Raw genomic sequence first — 19,682 nt, 5'->3', positions numbered from 1 at the left:
TGTTTTAGGGTGAGACAGCCATAGGTAGTGTGTCCATTAGTGGCATGGCTGGGATCCAATGAAGTGTTGTTTACAAAAAATTTAACTTGTAGTTTGCTTGTTCTTGGATTCGACAGTGGAAGTATTGTTTGTGTGCTATACAAACACTTTTAAAAAAATTTTGATGCTTATGTTTTCTACCATTGCTTCTGTCTTAGGTTTGTTAGCTTAATTATCATCTGCTTTGAGATTTACCTACAAAAGATAATTTTATAGGTTTTACCATTTTTCTTTTTCTTTTTTATTTAAACATTAATCATTTAAAGTTTACTCAATTCTCCTGGGTACTGGTTATTGATATGTCATTGGATTATTGGATTCGAAATACAAGTTAAAGGAATAAAATTCCAAAGTATATCACTGTAATAACACCATTAAATGTAGTAGTTTTGCTTGTAAACATGATTTAAAAAACTATATTTTGACATGAAAACATGGCCAAGATATATTGCTAAGTGAAAAAAAAAAGTCAGTTGTAGAAGGCTTCTGAGCAGTGTACACAATGTGATTCTATTTGTGAAAAGAATAGAATAGGCCTATGTATATTTGTACTTGCATATTATAAATATCTGAAAGTATACCAATTCTGAGTACTTGGTTTTCAAGCAAATGAAATTAACTGTGTTCAGTTTAAGTTGGGATAATTTACCGAAGGATAATAAATAGCTCTGGATAATAAATCTCTGAAGTGCCTCAGGGTCAGGCATAGAGGGCATATATTTAGAAGCAAGTCCCAGAGTAACTGCTGTGCAGAGATGCCCCAGCAGATATCAGTGGGCATCTTGCTGCAATTTGAATCACTGATGCCACTGAGCCTGGATGATGAATTCGCCTCCACTGTTTCCATTCTAGAGTGAATTCTGGATAGTTGCTGCTCTTTTGTATAATTGTCTTCCAATTCAGAGTCTGCCATGGGTGCATTTGATTGGCAGAACTTTGGATCTAACTGCAAGGGAAGCAGGGAAAGCAAGTATGTGGAACTCCCTTCTGTAGTGGACAAAGGGCCCTGCTTCATAAGATAGGGGATGCACCAAATGCAGGGAAAGGAATCAGAAGTTGAATGCCAGGAAGAAGGGAGCTGAGCACTGTAGACACCAGGAAATCGTTCACAGGTTACTTCTGGGCAGAGGAGCTGAAAGGACTGACAGGAGAGCAAGGGAGGCTTTTACTTTCATTTTACTTTTCTGTGCTCTTTGTACATAATGATATAATAAAAGAACTGTGGAGAACATGAACAAAGGGAGCTACAGTTTTTCCTCAAGCTATTGTACTATTCTCAGAACTCAAGAAAATCCTCCAAGCTAGGCAATTTCATCAACTTCTTACTTAATTTCATTTTAAAAGTCACTCTGTAATTTCCTGTGATTCACTCAGCTCTATATCACATGTACCTGAATGGGCAGAAAAATCATGAAATGGTTTTAAACCTCTGTCATACCAGTGGTTTCTTCTTCCTTTTGCGTTGGCGGAGCTGATTTTTGAGGTCTACAATATTCAACTTTGAAAATTGAGTGTTGTCAATTAATATAGTTAATTGTTTATAGAGGCAAGATGTAAAAATAAAATATACTTAAAAATTTGGTCCTACTCTGAATTTTTTTTCATGTTTTTTACCCCCCATATATTTGCTGCTGGATAGAAAATTGGTGTGAAAATTTAACTTAGTTCAATAAAGTTTTAGCAGATATGGTAACATTTTTTTAACTTTTAAAAAAGAACAACTTCAGATTTACAGAAAAAATGTGGAGATAGTACAGAGTTCCCATCCACCCACACACCCAATTTCCTCTATTATTAACATCTTATGCTGAAATTGCTGCAATTAATAAACCAATGTTGACACATTATTATTGGTTAATGCCCATGCATTATTAAGATTTCCTTAGTTTACAACTAAAATCCTTCCCCCCTCCCCGTTCCAGGATAGCTGATATATTGTATACATTTGCATCGTATACATTTATATTGTACTTGTTCACTTGTGATTTAATGTCAGGGAACCATATAATAAATGCTATTTCTATTTTAAATAATGTGTGGAATTTGGAAAAAAAATAAAATAAAGCTTTGTCACAGTGAGGTCCTTACACTTTTTGATGCACAAATGTCACATGAGAAAAAAATAATTAACCTTTTGTTTCTCCCCTAAATGTGTTTAGTGGAGCAGGTTCCTGTAGAACCGTACAACATCCCCCTGTCGCAGGCTGAAGTCATACAGGAGGGAAGTGATGTTACTCTCGTTGCCTGGGGCACTCAGGTCAGTAACCTTGAGTCCCAACTGTTAAAGCCCATGTTGTGCTTGGAAGCCTTCATATTTAATCCTGATATATGAAGAATTGAAAATTATGTTTTCTTTATATCTCAAGTTAAGTCTGTTTGGTGCTACTGATGCCTATCCCTGTCAACTTTATTAAGGTATAATTGAAAGATAAAAATTATATCTATTCAAGGTATACAGCATGATCATTTGATATGTGACCATATTGTGAGATGATGTGACAATCAAATTAGCACATTCATTACCATATGTCATTTGTGTGTGTGTGTGTGTGTGTGTGTGTGTGTGTGCGCATTGAGACACAATTTACTCTCAATTTCAAGGAAACTATAGTATTAGCTATAGTCATCAAGCTATATGTTCAGTACTCAAATTTACTCATCTTATGTTTGAAAGTTTGTGTTACTGATTTCTGAATGGAGGTACTTATTCTGTTATATTGTAATATGTAAACATGTGGTGAAGTCATTAAAATACGTTGATCATTTATAAAATTATATTCATTAAAAAACCTTTGAATCACATTTTGAATATTCCCACCATTTGTTACTGCACTTAACTTATGATCTTTTTCATCCCTTTCTTGTCATTGCTCATTAATTTGTTGGCCATGTGGCCCACCCAGTGGTCCAGCCACAGAATTCGACGCCTTTCCCTTTTCCTGGGACCTTTCCATTGATCCACCTTAGCTTTACCTAGAATTTGTGGTCACATTTCTCTACCTCTAACTTTTTTATTTTTTGAGATGTATTCTTGCTACGTTGCCCAGGACAATCTTGAACTCCTAGGCTCAAGTGTTCCTCCTGCCTCAGCCTCCCAAGTGGCCAGAACTACAAATGTATACCACTACATCTGGCACCTTGAATCTCAGAACTTTTTATGTCAGTTTTTGGCTTCTCTTACATTCCTCTTCTTTTAAAGAAATAGTTTTTCTGTATTAAAGAAAAACTACTTTAGAAAATTTAAGACAGCATAGTATAAAGATGATAACAAAAGTAATTTGCAGTGTCAAATTTCCTGCTCTCCACCTGATTTTGACCTGGAGAGCTGCAGTCCTTGTTGCTCATCTGCAGTGGGGTAACTGCTCCGTGGGGAGTCACATGATGGTGCCCATGGTGGTTGTGCTGAACTTTTTTTGCCTCTTTTGGTTCATGTTGTAACTCCCATTCCCCAGCTTGTGATCTTGCTTTTCTTTTTAATGGGGTGTGTTTGATACTACCTTCCACAGTTTGCTCTCCATCAGACCCACCACTTTAGTGCTAATCTTTCCCTTCTTCCCTATGTCTTTGAAGAGGAGGCATCAGATTTTTTTATAGCTAGTGCTACAACTCTGTTTCAGAGTCTATTTTCTATTCCATTTACTGTCTCTGGGATTGAATCCTGTTAGTTAGTCCCTCTCTCCTGCATCCTCAGTGTCTCCTTTCCATGTTGCTCTTATTAGAAGGGCATGTGTCTCTTCACTCTCTAAACAGATTTTCCTCTTAAATGCCATCATATCTTCCTCCTTGCTTTCATTGCTAATCTTGAATTACTATTTTCTACTGACTTGTATTTAATTCTTTCCCTTCCATATGTCCTTGTACTTAGAAGTTGTTACCACTAATACACTAAAACTGTTTTTAGTAATTTTCTAATCTATCTCTTAAATCCAGCCCTTTTCCCATTCTCAGGTATGGACACTGTCTACTTCTCTGTGAAACCTTTTTGTCCTTAGTTTTTGGGATGCAGTGTCTCCTGTGACCCCTACCCTCATCTCTTTAGCTTTTTTGTTTGTTTTTGTTTTATTTTTAGTGAGCCCTTGTTCTGCTATTTCCCTTCAATGTTGGTGACCTACAGGGTTTCGTGATTTTTGCCTTTTACTTCTTCTTTTCCATGGTTTTCCTACAAGTTCTATTTCTGTGCTTTATTTACCTTCTGTGCACTACCTTTGGAATCAATATCTCTGACATTGGCTTCTTTCCCTTTCACTATGAATGCCTTTTCAACATGCAGAGGTAAAGAGGAAAGAGAGTATTCTGAGCAGATTAAATGGTAAAACAAACAAACAAACAAAAAAAAAAGAATGTCTTTTTAGCTGTTTTCTAGATACCTATACTTGATTATTTTGGTGGAATGTGGGAGTCAACATGGCTAAGGCAATTTGTGAATTCTCTGTGCAGATCAGTTCCTCTGACTGTAAACCATATCTTTCTGAATGATGTCAGCATTCAACAGATGTTTAGGCTTGACTCTTTCTAGTCATTCTCTGCATACTTTTCTCCTTTTAGGTTCACGTGATCCGGGAGGTGGCTTCCATGGCACAAGAAAAACTTGGAGTATCTTGTGAAATCATTGACCTGAAGACTATAATACCTTGGGATGTGGATACAGTTTGCAAGGTATAAATATAGTGTTGATAGAGCATCATTGCTTCAAGACCTTGGGTTGTACTTTTTGGATATTTGCAAAGAACTGTTTTGCAATTGTGAGCTGCATGAGCATTTTCACCTGATTTAAAGCTTTTGAATTTGCATTGTGAAAGGAATGAGTGCCATGTCATCAGCGTAATGCTCAAGGAGCCAAATTAGTTTCTTTTTCCTCTGACAGTTTTCTCGTTTAAATATTACAAAACTGTGCCTTTGATGTAGTTAGCTTGGGGTGAGTCGTGTGAGCAATGAAGTGTTGCAAATAAGGCACTTTATCATGGATGTTGAAGTCACCTGTTTTTAACTTCTTATTGGTTATGGCTCAATATGTTCAATAAGCAAGCAAGGTTTAATTTAGCCCGTTAAATGGTTTTACTGAATTTTCATGCATCTTCTCTCTAAAGGTGATGGGGATGGATTATTTTTTAAAAAGTTTCTCTCTGTAAATAGCCTTAATGCTGTGAATCACTGGGTATTATGTTGTAGGATTATAGTTGCTCTGACTTAGAGCTTCTCTTGATCTTTGGCCTGCTGAGAATGATCTTATTCTTACTATTAATGGGATTTATATAGTTCTCTGTCAAGAATATTGTTTAGTTCTCATATACTTGTGTATGACTGTTATCTTTTATACTAATGTCTAGATAATTTAAAGAGTATCTGTTCTCATATTGGCACATAATAAACATTAAGCTCTGTCTGTGATGGTCTCATCTATTGAAGTCTAGGTAATAATTGCTTTTTTTTTTGGATTTACTGTTGGAGCAAGATCCTAAGACCTAGAGTATTTGCCATTTACTGTGTTTCCTGTTTTTTTAGAGCTTTGGCAATCTCATAGCTTTTGCAGTCTATTTCTTATGTTATATGAATATAATCTATAGACACTACTTTTGCAAAAGCATAGGATATTTTTAGGTGAAGATTGTTTATAATTTAGTGGAAGATTAAAGACTTGTTACAGTAAATGTTTTTGTAGACTCATTGGCATCAACAGAGCACTTGTCAGGATTACAAATGATTTCAACAATATCCTAAGCCCTCATGTATGTAGTTGCCATAATTAAGAGCAGTATTTAAGATTGAATTATTCATAACCGCATGAAAATAATTCAGTGCTTTTTTCAGGCATTTTCAAATCAAGTCAGACCCTGGGTTTTCTCTCAAATAGTCAAATGCTCCAATTTCTGGTTAAATTGGAACTTGCTACATGTTTGATTTTGTGTTTTCAGAGTAGATGGTGTTTCTGCATGGGGATATGATGTTTTGTCCTGGAGTGGTGAGGTGTTCTGCTCTGTGGTCAGGGCAAGCACTTTTAGAACTCTTTTTAAACTTATTTATATACCTTCTACATTCAAAATAGATTTGTAGTAGCTTACAGTAAAGCACAAACATAACAACACCCCAGGTTGTAACCATGGAAGTAAAGAGAAGAGAGAGGAAGGAAGAAGGTGGTGATTATTTATATTTGTATCCATTTACTTTTGCCCTCCTTTCTTAAATTTACTGGTTGCATCTTTTATGGTCCTGGAATGTTAACCCGGTGTCCTTAGGGCTCTGTCTACCGGGAAAGATGAAAGAGGAGACTGGAATCCTCTACTGCATGAGACAGTGATGCATCAAACCTTGGACCTGTCAGCCTCATTTTTTTAGTCTTGCATTGGAACACTTCCATCATATTATTTTTCTGCTCGATGACCCTCTAGTTGTGACAGTGAAAGCCAGCCTGTCATTTCTTGATTACTTGGGTCTCCATTTGAGACTCTTTTCACTGCTGATTGTGGTACATCTCCTGTTTTCCTTTCATATATCTAAAGAGAAAAATTTTGGTACTAAGTTTTTTCCTTAAGATTTAGAAATGACTTGAAAGAAGAGGGCCCTATAGCCAAACATTCATAATAAAAATGATAACTTTTTTTAGTTCAACTAGAGTTAAGCTTCTCTTCTTCATCTTTATGAATTCTATAATAATCAAAATTTGTTTTTATGATTTTTCAGTGGTTTCAGTTGTTTTTGTAGTAGGATAAAATTGGACTCCTCAGCTCTATTCATTACACGTTAGACTTGATACCAATGTACATCTTTTGGAATGCCTATTCAAAAAAAGTTCATTAAAGGTAAAAATGATGTATTGAGCACATACATTAGTGTGTGGTACACTGCAATGTGACTCTAGGGCAGTTGAAGAATTTATGCTTTTTGCTTAGCCGTGCTGTGTTTGTTGTTTGGGAAAAAAAGTATATAATAATATATATATAATTGTATAAAAAGTATATAATAATATATATATAATTGCTTGAAGACAGACAAAGTAGCAGAGATTTTAAATGTTGCCCAGGGAAGTTATAAAATAAACTTTGCAGCAAAGTATACTTGATGATAAGAACTCAATTGTTCCAGTGTTCTGGGATTATTAGTAAAGTATAAATTTTTTTTAGGCTAAAATCAAATGCATGTTACAGTCCCTACTGTGGTAATGAATGTGACAATGAAAGAGTACCTAACAAACTATTAAAAAGACTATAAATTAATAAAAAATATTTGGTTAGTCCAAAAGAAAGAAAGGAGGTTTGTACAAGAAACAGGTGGGGCAATAGAAAACAGCTTGTAAGAGGAATGATATAACCTCCCCCCAAATATAAGTAATTAAATTAAATACAATTGAATTAAATAATCATAGCGATATTCTAAGTGATTTATAGGTTAAAAGAACAAATTCCTGGGAAAATAAGAATCATCTAATGTTGATAAAAGACCTATTAGAAAATCTGAATTGTCTTTATCTGTTTAAGACATTAAATCCATTTTCAGTAACCCAAATGCAAAGAAAACCCCAGGCTCATATAGCTTTACTGGTAAACTCTTTAAAACATAGTCCTTATGCAAACTCTTATTGATAATGGAACCAGAGGGGAAACTTTTTTTGTCCCTGAGCCACATCCCCAGCCCTTTTTATTTTTTACTTTGAGAGAGGATCATGCTAAGTTGCTTAGGGCCTTGCTAAGTTGCTGAGGCTGGCCTTGAACTTGGGATCCTCCTGGCCTGAGTCACTGGTATTGCAGGCATGTGTCACCACATTCAGCCAGAGGAGAAGTTTTCAAGTTCTTTTCGTAATGCCAGCATAATCTTCTTATCAAACCTCTTTAGTACCCTATATTAAAGGAAAATTATAGATAAACTTTTCTTATGAACATATTGTTCACAAACATTCACAGTTCAGTTGATGCAATTCCCCAAGTTAAAAGAAAACAAGATAAATAATAATCTTGCAATAAATAAAAAGCATTTATTAAAATTCAATATCCACTCATGATTACAATTTCTTGGCAACCATGAAATGGAAATGAATTTTCTTATTCTGTTGGAGGGAGAGTAGCCATAAAATCCTGTAGGAAAAATAAAAATTTCTAGTGAAAATTGGGTAGTTTTCTCCTGGAGGTCAGGATTCTCTAGAGGGAAAATATAATGATACACCTGTCAGAACTTTACACAGAAAATTCCAAAATATTATTCAGGAAATTTAAGATGCAAACAAACTGAAGCCTATTTATTTTGAGTACCCCTTGTTCAAAATGTTTGGGACCAGAAGTGTTTCAGATTTTAGAGTTTGTAGTTTTGGAAAATTTGCATGGACATTATCAGTTGAGTTTCCCTAATCCAAACATTTAAAATCTGAAGTGCTGTGAAATCCAAAACCTTTTGAGCTTCTTGTTGGTGTTCAAAAAGTTTTGGATTTCATAGTATTTCAGCTTTGAGGTTTTCAGATCAAGATGTTCAAACTTGTACCATGTTAATTGATTGTCAGGCCAAGAATAGCCAAGGCAACCTTGAAGAAAAGGATTGGAGAACCCAGTTACCAAATCTCAAAATGTGTCATGGCTGCATTAATGACAGTGCTGAATTGGTATAAAGGTACACAGAGTCCAGAAAGAGATCTGCTGGATTGAGGACAAAGGTGGCATTGCAATTCACCATGGAAGAACTTGTTTTGTTCAATAAATGATGTTCATTAACCCCCACCACACCACCTTCAGTTTCAGATGGATTGCAGACCTAATTGTGAAAGAAAGAAGGATGAAGTTCTTGGGGAAAAAGCATAGGCAAATTTATTTATTTATTTTTGGTATTTAGAATTGAATGCAGGGGTCCTTTACCACAAAGCTACATTTTCAGCTCTTTTTATTTTTTATTTTGAGACAGGGGTCTTACTAAATTGCCAAAGCTGGCCTCAGACTTGTGATCCTGCCTCAGTCTCCTGAATAGCTGGGGCCGACAGGCATGTGCCATTGTACCTGGTGTGAATGTCTTTATGAACTTGTGCACTAACACAACCCTAGCATTAAAAAGGAAAAGCTGATAATTTCTTTAAAATTAAAAAAATCAAAAGGACACTAGTAAGAAACTAGACAATCCAGAAGTTTGGAGACACTCAAGGAAATTTCCATCATGAAATATTAAGTACTTTGATAATTAAAAAAAAAAAAAAAGCAGACATCTCAAGAGAAATGTGGCCAAAACTTTTGAGAGTTCACTCAGGTAGATGTCCAAATGACCAATAAAAGTTGGTTAATTTCTATAATCATCAGGAAATGCAAATTAAAATCATAATAGGACCAGAGACCTGTGTGTTAAATATTAAAATACTAAATGTTGGCAAGAATGTGAAGCATCCAATCTCTCATATATTATTGATGGTACTGTAAATTTGTTCAACCAATTTGGAAAATTATGAGTATCCACCTAACCCCTGTAACCCAGCAATTCCACATACCTACCCGCCCCCATCATATATATATATATATATATATATATATATATATATATATGATATATTTGCATCCAATAGAAATGTACAAAAGATAAGTACAAGAATGTTCATAGGCACACTCTTTCTTATAACTTTATACTATAAACTATTTAAATGCCCATCAACCAGAAAATGGATAAATAATAAGTAAATAGAATATTGTTTGGCAGTGAGAATGAATGAACTAAAACGCTAATGAAACTGAGTACTCATCTCAAACACAACTTAAATAAGGCAGATTCAAATAAGTATGTAATGTATAACTTTTTTAATATAATATTCACAATAGGTAAAACTATGGTGTTACATGTATTACTCCAGACCAGTAATTAGCATGAGGATAAGTTAATAATTGGAAAGGGACATGAGGAAGTAGTATCAGTTGCCAGTTACAGTTTCTTGTTGAAGAAACTTTTCAGTAACAACTTATTTCTTCAACTTGTTGAAGAAATTTTAGTAAACATCAGTACTAAAATTCAGTTTTTGAAAATCCAATACACTCGTTTTGTGCATTTAAAAAATTTTAACTGACACGTAATAATTGCATGTATTTATGGGATAGAGTGTGCTGTTTTCACTTTTTATATATATCCTATACTTCAACAAAATGCATGCAGATAAGTAAATTAAAATTAAAAAGAAGCATTACTCTCCCTCTGATTAATTTTCTTTACTTTTTATCACTCTTTGAATATTTCTTTCTGAAAATCCTAAATCCAAAACGCTCCAAAATATGAAACTGCTGAAAAATATTTTAGATTGTGGGTTTTCAAATCAGGAATGCTTTGCAGGTAAAGTCTATGCAAGTGTTCCAATAACCAAAATATTTTAAAACCTGAAATATTTCTGGTCCCAGGCATATCTGATAAGGAACGCACAGTCTGTACTATGCACCTTTCTGTCAGCTAAGGGAGAGCCTTGCTGTGCTTTATCCAGCAGGGGTTTCTTTTGTCCTGCATCTCTGTCCACATCCTTGTTCAGTTTCTTGTTATAACCAAGCTCTGTTGTCTCACTAATGTGAAACAGGAGCTCAGAAATAGGGCTGTGCTCACCCAGGTCTTCCCAGGAGTGAGAACAGTGGTTTAGGTTGTGAGCTCTAATGGATTTTCCTGCTGAGGTTCAGACCACATTCAGAATGAGTTAAAAGTGAGCTGCCACATTAACAAAGCAGTGGCCAGGCAGGGAGAGCCCTTGAGGAGCTGTCACATTGGAAGGGAAGATTTTTCTTAAATTCAGAGAAGCTGTCTGTGAAAAATAAGATCTTGATTTGGCAGGAGAATGACAAGCTTTGAAAGGAACTCAGAATTTCAATAATCATATTGTCATTTAATTTAGAGTCAGTTACATACAACACTGAGAAACAGAAAATGAAAAAAATTTTCAAAGTGTAGGTGATGCCCATATTTATCGAGAAAATTACCGCTTATTATTTGGACATAATTACACATTCACTGAAGATTAAATTGTGTGAATTGCTGAATTAAATAAGGGTTTGTCTTTACACCTTGAAATTCTTTTGTTTCTCTCTTTCTCTCATGCCCTGCCTCCCTACATTTAATTCCAAAGCAGATCTTGCTGGCTACACAGTATGTCCAAAATCTGATCACTGTTTCTGGTGTTACCCTTGATCCTGCTGCAGACGACTAGAATTTCTCACCTGAGTTTTGACCCTACCCTCCTAACTACTGTCTCTTGCTTCTAATCTTCCCTTGCCATAGGAAGAGTGTAATCATGAGTCACACAGTATCCCTTCTAGTCTCAAGATCTCAATAGTTTCCCTTCAAACTTGTTAAAAGTCAAGTGCTTTACCAAACCTATAAGGATGTAATCTCACCATTCCACACTCGCACTGCACATCCACCCTTCAGGAATTTCTCTGTGCCAGATATATATCCTGGATCATGGTTCACTCTGTTAGGTCACTATGCAAACTGATTCTCATTAAGGACCTTCTTGACATGACTGCTTAGTATTTATTTCCTTTTGCAAGACTCCCATCTGTCTTTCCTTTCTTTTTCTTCATACCATGATTGTTATGGTTTGAACGTGAGGTGTCCCCCAAAAGCTCACGTGTGAAACAATGCAAGAAGATTCAGAAAACAAATGATTGGATTTTGAGAGTCTTAACCTGGTCAGTGAAGTATCCCCTGATAGGGTTTAACTCAGAGGTAACCAAAGTGGTGGGGTGTGGCTGGAGGTGAGACTTAGGGTGTGGCTTTGGTGTATATATTTGTATTTGGCAAATGGAGACCTGTCTCTGTTTCCTAATCGCCATGAGGTGAGCTCCTTCCCTCTGCTACTCTCTTCCTCCATGATGTTCTTTCTCACCTTGAGCCTTGAGAAATGGAGCCAGTCTTCTATGGACTAAGACATCTGAAACTGAGCCCTCAAATAAACTTTTCCTTCTTTAAAATTGTTCTGGTTAGATCCTTTAGTCACAGCCATTAAAAAGCGACTAAAAAAATCATCTAACAAAATGTTATTTATTTTTTTAGAATTAGTACATTTTATTTTTTTCTCTTTCCACATTTTTTTATTGGTGCATTGTAGTTGTACGTAATGGTGGGATTTGTTGATATATAGTATCTATATATGTATATACTATATATGTATATATATGTATATGTATATATATTTGTATATATATAGTATATATATGTATATGTATATGTGTATGTGTATATATTATATATATATATATATATATATATATATATTTTTTTTTTTTTTTTTTTTTTTTTTGTACCGGGAATTGAACTCAGGGGCACTCAACCACTCAGCCACATTTCCAGCCCTTTTTTGTATTTTATTTAGAGACAGGATCTCATTAAGTTGCTTAGGGCCTCACTAGTTGCTGCACCTAGCTTTGAACTTGTGATCCTCCTGCTTCAGCCTTCTGTCACTGGGATTACATATTCTTACATTTACATAACATAACAAATGATTTGGTCAATACCATTCCTAGCATTTCCTCCCTCCCTCCTTGCCTTTTGTCCGCTAGTCCTTTTCCCCTACTGATCTTCCTTTTATTTTCTTTTTTAAAAATTTCTTTTTAGAGATAGGTGACAGTAGAGTGTAGTTTGACATATTTTACATACATGGAATTATAACTTATTCTAATTAGGATCCCATTCTTTTGGCTGTACATGATGTGAAGTTTCACTGGTGGTGTATTCACATATGAATATAGGAAAATTATGTCCACTTCATTCTACTGACTCAGCCATAAAGAAGAATGACTTTATTATTTTTGCTGGTAAATGGATGAATCTGGAGACCATCATGCTGAATGAAATAAGCCGATCCCAAAAAAACAAAGGCTGAATGATCTCTCTGATATGCAGATGCTAACACATGCATGAGAGAAAATATACAACCCTTGACCTTCTGAGTTTGGCTTTATTTTTCATAATGGTATGTAGAAATTTTCCATTTAAATTTTCATTAGAATAGGACCAATTTATCATCTCTAGAAGGTAAAGTGAAATAGACTTTATGGTAAACTTCAGCTATCTGTAATTTCTAAGAAGTGACTTTGTATGGATAATTACATTCTCTGTATGGATGAGAGTTACAATTTTATGTAGCAGCTTTTAAAACTTTTCTTTTGAATGTGGATATTTCCAAAACTTGAAAACTTACCTTTTCTCAAGGAAAACATACATGTGATTTCATCTTGGAAAAATCAGTTCACATGAACATGCATTGATATAATGTGTGAAGACATTTTTATTTATTGAAGTGTGTGGTCATTTACTTCTTTCATCAATGTCTGTTCTTAATTTTTTAATGGTTTTTAAGCCTTTTTAAAATATAAATTTTATCTTATTTTTTGTTGCCTCCTTGTTACCTAGCTATACTTGGATCCAGAAGACCATAACTGAGAAATGTATGTTGATAGAGAAGGTCTGTGATGTTTTGTCATGAATCAAGAGCACCTGTTTTACTGTTCAAACCTTATTTTATCAATTTGTGCTTTTCAGAGGCTTTTTTCCTTCCGTTTCCTTGTCTGCATTACAGGTGGGTCATTGCCTGGAATTTTAGCTGGAAGAGATCATCCTGGGCTAGGCTTATAGCCCAGGGTGCACAGCTTTGGGTGAAGGATTTTCTCTGTTCAAGTACATCGTGGTTTTGTCTCCTTGCTTCCACTCTCTGCCATAAAAAGTAACATCTTACTTTCCTGAGGTTCTCTGCAAATATTTTTTTAATAAATTTTTTTTAGTTCTAGATGGACATACCTTTATTTTATTTATTTATTTTTACGTGGTGCTGAGGATCGAACCCAGTGCTTCACACATGCAAGTCGAGCGCTCTACTACTGAACCATAACCCCGGCCCATATTTTTTTTAATGAAAAATTTTTAACAAAATCAAGAAATGAAATAGAAAAGATCTCTCTATTCTGTCTGGTCTTCTCTTCAGCTCTTTCTCTTACCCTTTCCTTTCTCATTTAATCATAAGTTGTACAGCAAAAAGTAAGATTTGCCGGAAGACAGGAATGGTTGTTCTTTGGCTACCTTATCAGAGCACCTCTAGTTTTGGAATATTTTGGGGTTACTCTATTATAGGAGCAGGGCAAGGCCTCAGAGATGCTGCAGTCTAACGCCCAAAGTCATTCTCCTATGGCATGAGTGAGTGTCCCTAGTTGGAGGGTGCATTCAGGGTCCCTAAATTGGAGGTTCTTTCCTCCTGTCCTTACATTCCTCCACTGTTTCCATTCTTGCTACAGAAGACTTCACTGTGGGCACTGGATAAAGGTAAGACAGATATTAAGGCTAGCAGGGTAGAGTGAGGTTCTGGGAGTAGAGATCTCAACAAAAAAGGAGAGGGATATTGTAAGAGTGGAACTGGGAAGTAGTTAAACCCTGATGGTTGGATAGGTATAGTTGCTTATATATCAGAAGGACCAAGTGTTAGTCTTTGCATTGGTCTCTGGGTTGATCAGTGTAAGTATTTATAGAGGAATAGTGTGCCACTATTGGTTTAGAAGACCAATAGTGAAGACCCATTGATTAAATTAGATTTAACTCTAATTTTGTAGTCTTCAAGTTTGGTTTTTAAATTTTTCATAGGTTGATTTAACCTTGATGCATTTCATTTAAAAAAATTAAGATGGCTAATACTAGCAAATTATGTGGGGCCTGGACTTTGTATTGCATGACTTGAAAGTGGTTTCATGGGAAAGCTGAAGTATTTGCTTTCAGAGACTCCTTAATGGTTAAACACCACCAATTATGGACATTTTAAAAATTGGTTGTCTGGAGCTAATTGAATAATTCAGTGTTGACTACTAGCCATTTTGCTTGAGGGTATGTGTGAGTGTGTGTATATGAGAGGGAGAGATGTGGAGGGAAGGAGGGACAAATGGTTGGGGAGGGGGTGCTGGTGGGAGAGGGAAGGAGAGAGAACAAAAGAGAGACTGAAAACAAGAACTCAGTCAGGGGTAGTTGGTAGCTAAAATTAGGAAGGGGAAGGGGAAGGGAAGTTAGTAATCACCAGTGACCACTAGAGGCCTCTCTTAGGCTGGGTTTTACGACTACCACTAGGTTTTCCTAATGATGCTTGACTCTCATTGTAAATGAAACATATTTTATGGTATAGTTCTGAATAAATAATATGCCAGGAGTTTTGTTCTAGAGCATGCATTATGATGTGACCTAAATGTTTTCTTTATTTTTTGTATCAGAATAACTGATGATCGATTGGACTGAAAACAACCAATTAGGAATCTTTTCTCTAAATAAATCTTAAGTAAAAACATGTAATCAAAGAATGTTACCAGTTTAAATTATGTCTTTTTGACAGTATAAGAATATTTGGAGTTTTAAGTTATTATTTATTTAGTTGTTGAGTATTTTATATTCTTGATGGTAGACCTTAAGTAAAGACATTTTAGGTCATATGTTAAAAATTGTGTGTATTTCTTTATGCTAAGGATAAACTTCTAATATGAAAAGCTTTTAAGAAACAATGCAGCAGTCTTAGAATTATTACCTGGGGTAACAGTTAAGTTTTTTCTTTAGGAGTTAGGAAAACAAGTCTCAATTTTAGTTTGAAATTGTTTTTGATGTGGTTTGACCTTGCAAAGAAAGTGGATAGGACATTGTTCTCCTGTTTGATAAGAAAAGATTGCTATGTTTTTCCAAAATAGGAATGCCAGTAGTTTGGAACTTGGTCCCACTTGCTAAGCCATCTTTCCTATGGGATTTTCTTTGTCATGATTATAGCATGTTAATTGTTTTACTAATCAGAACACATTTTGGGCTCTTAAATGTATGGGGATGAGATTACTACATATATTGCCCTGGCTGGTGGCCTTTGTCCAGTTCCTCTTAGGCCCACTGCAGGTAAGGAGTTTTGTATATTTTGTATATTGCTAGATCCCAAATAGTTAACTAAAGTGTCTAGAATGTAGTAGGTGCTCATTATAGATTTGTTGAGAGATCTCATTCCATTTTAAAAATAATCCGTGGTCTTTGGTTTTTAAACTGGTAATCTCTGCAGGAGAAAGTACACTCAGAGTATCTATCATTCCTGCCACCTGATTTATTTTTGGTATGATCTAGGTAGGTTTTTCTGACCTAATTTTGTGTAATATACTTTATATGACAGAACTTAGCATACTTCCCGGTGAGTGAAAAGGTTAAAAGTACATCTTGTGCACATCTCCTTTCATATTAAGTTCTTCTGATGATGTCATTGTAATTATATGGATAAGGGCTTTTTCTGTGAAGGTCCAGAAAGCTAAGGTTTGGAGAAGGTGGAGTAACTGATAGCTGGGGAGGGGCAGGGCAGGCTTTATTCTGTTGCCAGGTGCCAGAGCCTTCACTTCCTTCTTATAACACGCACTTCTTAAGCAAAGATTGAATAGAATTTGTAAATATTTTCTAGATTTGATGAAATACCTGACTTGTGATGTGATTTGAATGTAATTTGAAAGCATAAGAGATATTGGCAATAGAAGTGTATTTTGGGGGAGCGGTAATACTTTTAGTTCATATCTATTTTGTGCCAGGCTTTTATTAGACCGTGTGTGTTCTGATTTAATCCTTTTCAGGTATCCCATGTGCTGAGAATTACTATTCTTGTTTAGAGAGAAGAAATTGAGACTCAGAAAGCTGAGAAACTTTCCTATGTCACTCAGTTTATAAGTGGCAGCACTACAAGTCAATCTCAGGTCTTAAATTCTTGAAACCTCATTTTATCATAGTACAATAGTGCCTCGTGTTAGAATATTTATTTTACAATTAAATTATTTCATGCTTTAAAAATTATTACTTGGGAGTTTTACTGATCAAACACTTCTAAATTACAACTTGTAGCATATTTGCTAACATGTCTAGATTTCTTACACATTTACCCACTTATGATAATTCTTAAAACACATACACACATGCATACATATAATGCTTAAAACACACACATATACACACATATGTAGAAGACTTTCCTAAATACTATGTGCACTTTGAAAATCATACTAACATATTTTCTTTCATATGATGTTACTTGTTTTTTTCTGAATAAAGCAAGATTAGGTTGTATAATTATATTTTCTGTTTCTAATCCTGTTTGGTGTGTTTTTGAACTATCCCTTTATACACTTAAATTATTTGAGTTTGACTGAAGATTTTTGTTTTGTTTAAACTATTTGCTTTTGTTGTTCCGAATAATAGTGAAGAGAAAAAAATGCATTACCTCATTTCAGAGATAAAAAAGATCATATGCATTGTGCTCTTAGTTTAACATGTTAGGCACAGTGTAAGAAATCTTAATGTGTTGTCTTTTTCTGCTTTTCTTGATGGTCATTTAATTTACTCTTCCCCATTAAACTTACACTTGGAAAATCAGGTTTTTTTCCCCCTTTTGCTATTATAATAAAATCCTAGTTTTGCAGGGCCTAACTATGATAATTTCACTTAAATATATTTATTGAAACTATGGTCCACAAAGGCTTTTAAAAAAGAAAATTACTTCTTTATTTCATTATTCGGGCCACCCTTATCATCTGTGGCTAGTCAATCCTTCCAAATACGTATCCTCTCTAACACGGTCTCATTGCTTTTCTTCCTGGAACTTGGTTTGTCTGTTGTTTATGTATATTTTTTACATTTTTAATTGCTATATGGTTTTTTATTTACCTGTTGTACATCTTAAGTTTATTTTTAATATTTTATGTATTTTTGTTGATATTGTGATAGTAGTAGTTTATAGTTTTTCCTTAGCTTCCATTGTCTTTTTCTTTTTCAGGGTATCAGAAGAGATTTTTAAAATTAAAGTTAGGCTTTAACATGACTACAAAATATGTAATATAGCAGAGCTTCTAATGCAAAACCATGTTTTCTCTCCTTTCCTTGCTCCCTAAACGCTTTCAGCTGTTTCTGTATTTTGTTCTTTCATATCACTCTGATATGTTGTATAGATACTTCTGCTATAAGAATATCTATATTTTTATAGTTATTTCTGCCAAGTCCTGAGTTCACCACAGATGCTGACTAAAATTAACTGGTTTATGGAAAAAATAGGTTGTACTGACCATTTAAAAACCTTTTCAGCTTTGTGATGAGAGCAAGGAAGAGTTTGTAACTAGTCAGAAAGAATGGAGCCTGTTGAGTGGCAGAGTTCAGGACAAATTGCATCAAAAGTTAGGGGGACCATGCAATAAACACCTTTCAGACAGAGCAGACAGGCTGGCCCTGGCCAGGAGGCAAAATGCACAATTCCACTCTTCTCTGAGACTGAGTCAGGAGCACTGTGGCTATGCTTTACCATTCACTTCGTTTCTCAGTGGCATGAAATGGTAATGTTCTGGGGCAAGTTGCACGGATGCCAACACGGCTAGGCAAGTTGCTACCACCTTTGACTGAAGAGCATGTTTCCCTCTTGTGCCAGGAAAATGAACTCCTTTGCCCAGTCCATTCCCTCACAAGGTTCACTGCTGATTGGCGGATACTGGCTCCCATCTTCTTTTCGGCTATGATGGAGACTGGAAAACAGTTTTCTTTACATTCTGTCTTGGAAAAGTGGGATTAATAATTAGGGGACCTATTAAAATGTGGAGAGTATGTAAAAATGTTTTGGGTAATTCAAGAATAGGAGGTCCATTACAGTCACATGCGGATCATTGTCCTCATCCTCTGACTCTTGATTTTAAGCAATATTCACTCACACTATAGCACGTTGCCCTTTTAATGTGCCTGCATTACCTGCTGTTCTCACTTTGTCATTTTCTTGGTTTATTTCTTCTACCGATTACCTTTTGATTTTAAGCTCTTGAATTCAATCTCTATATCTTGTTCTACTAACATTTCCCAGGATCTCTTGACTTCTCATTATGTTGGAAGGTGGTGTTAATGCCCTCTACTACCTGTCGTGCTTTCCTTCCAATTCCTATTTTCTGTCAGCTAGTTATTTTACATTGCTGAGATTGGCAATATTACATTCTTTTCTTTGTTCACAATTAAATAACTACATTTTCTAAGGTTTTATCTATAGATTAATTCTAAAAGTTGAAAAACAGTGAACACTTTGTATTATTATGATAAAATAAATATTGTTTACCACTGAGATGATGGTGGGGGACTGAGGGGTAAGGGGTGTTTATTTTATTTTTACTTCAGGTTCAATGTCTCTGACCTTCTGACCCTAAAAGGAAATTTTTCTGGTGTCTTGATCAAATAGTTTGCCTTTTCTTCTGGTGCATTTGCTGGAAGTCTTGCTGTATTTTAGATGCTTCATATTTGGACCATGGCATTCTTTTATATCTTTTTGGATTTTTGTAGAGTTTTTAATTAACTTCCATTTTCTATTTGAAAAAGCACAAGCCATTAAAATATGTTGAGGATCCGTCATACTCTTTTTCTCTCTGTTTAAACCAAAATATGAAATGTTATGAATAACAAGTAATGTGGGGTCCAAAATCCACAGTATGAAATAGTCAACAGAGTGGCTTATGTATTACCCACTCCCCCAACCCTTCCCAGCAGCATGCTTAGGCAATCACTGCAAGGCTGCTCCAAAATTACATGGTCATTATGATCTGTCAGTCACATTTGAAACAGGAGCCTAAACCAATACCAAGATGAGCTGTTCTCTCCAAAGGAAGCCCCACTGTCTTCTGCAGTAGAGTTTTTGTGCCAGGCAGACCTGGTCCCTG

General features: G+C 35.3%; 1 protein-coding gene across 1 annotated transcript in view; it reads left to right on the top strand.

Moving 5' to 3' along the window:
* The window catches only part of Bckdhb (branched chain keto acid dehydrogenase E1 subunit beta), a 221,431-nt gene that overhangs the window by 85,588 nt on the left and 116,161 nt on the right, over window positions 1-19,682 (top strand). The window contains exons 7-8 of the mRNA XM_047558161.1: window positions 2,199-2,296; window positions 4,585-4,695. Of these exons, the coding sequence (XP_047414117.1) occupies window positions 2,199-2,296; window positions 4,585-4,695 (209 nt within the window). The remainder of the gene's footprint in view (window positions 1-2,198; window positions 2,297-4,584; window positions 4,696-19,682) is intronic.

The sequence above is a fragment of the Sciurus carolinensis genome, chromosome 7, assembly GCF_902686445.1.
Source record: "Sciurus carolinensis chromosome 7, mSciCar1.2, whole genome shotgun sequence".
Taxonomy (NCBI): domain Eukaryota; kingdom Metazoa; phylum Chordata; class Mammalia; order Rodentia; family Sciuridae; genus Sciurus; species Sciurus carolinensis.
Note: the sequence above shows the minus strand (reverse complement) of the source record. Positions and strands in the feature narration are given on the sequence as shown.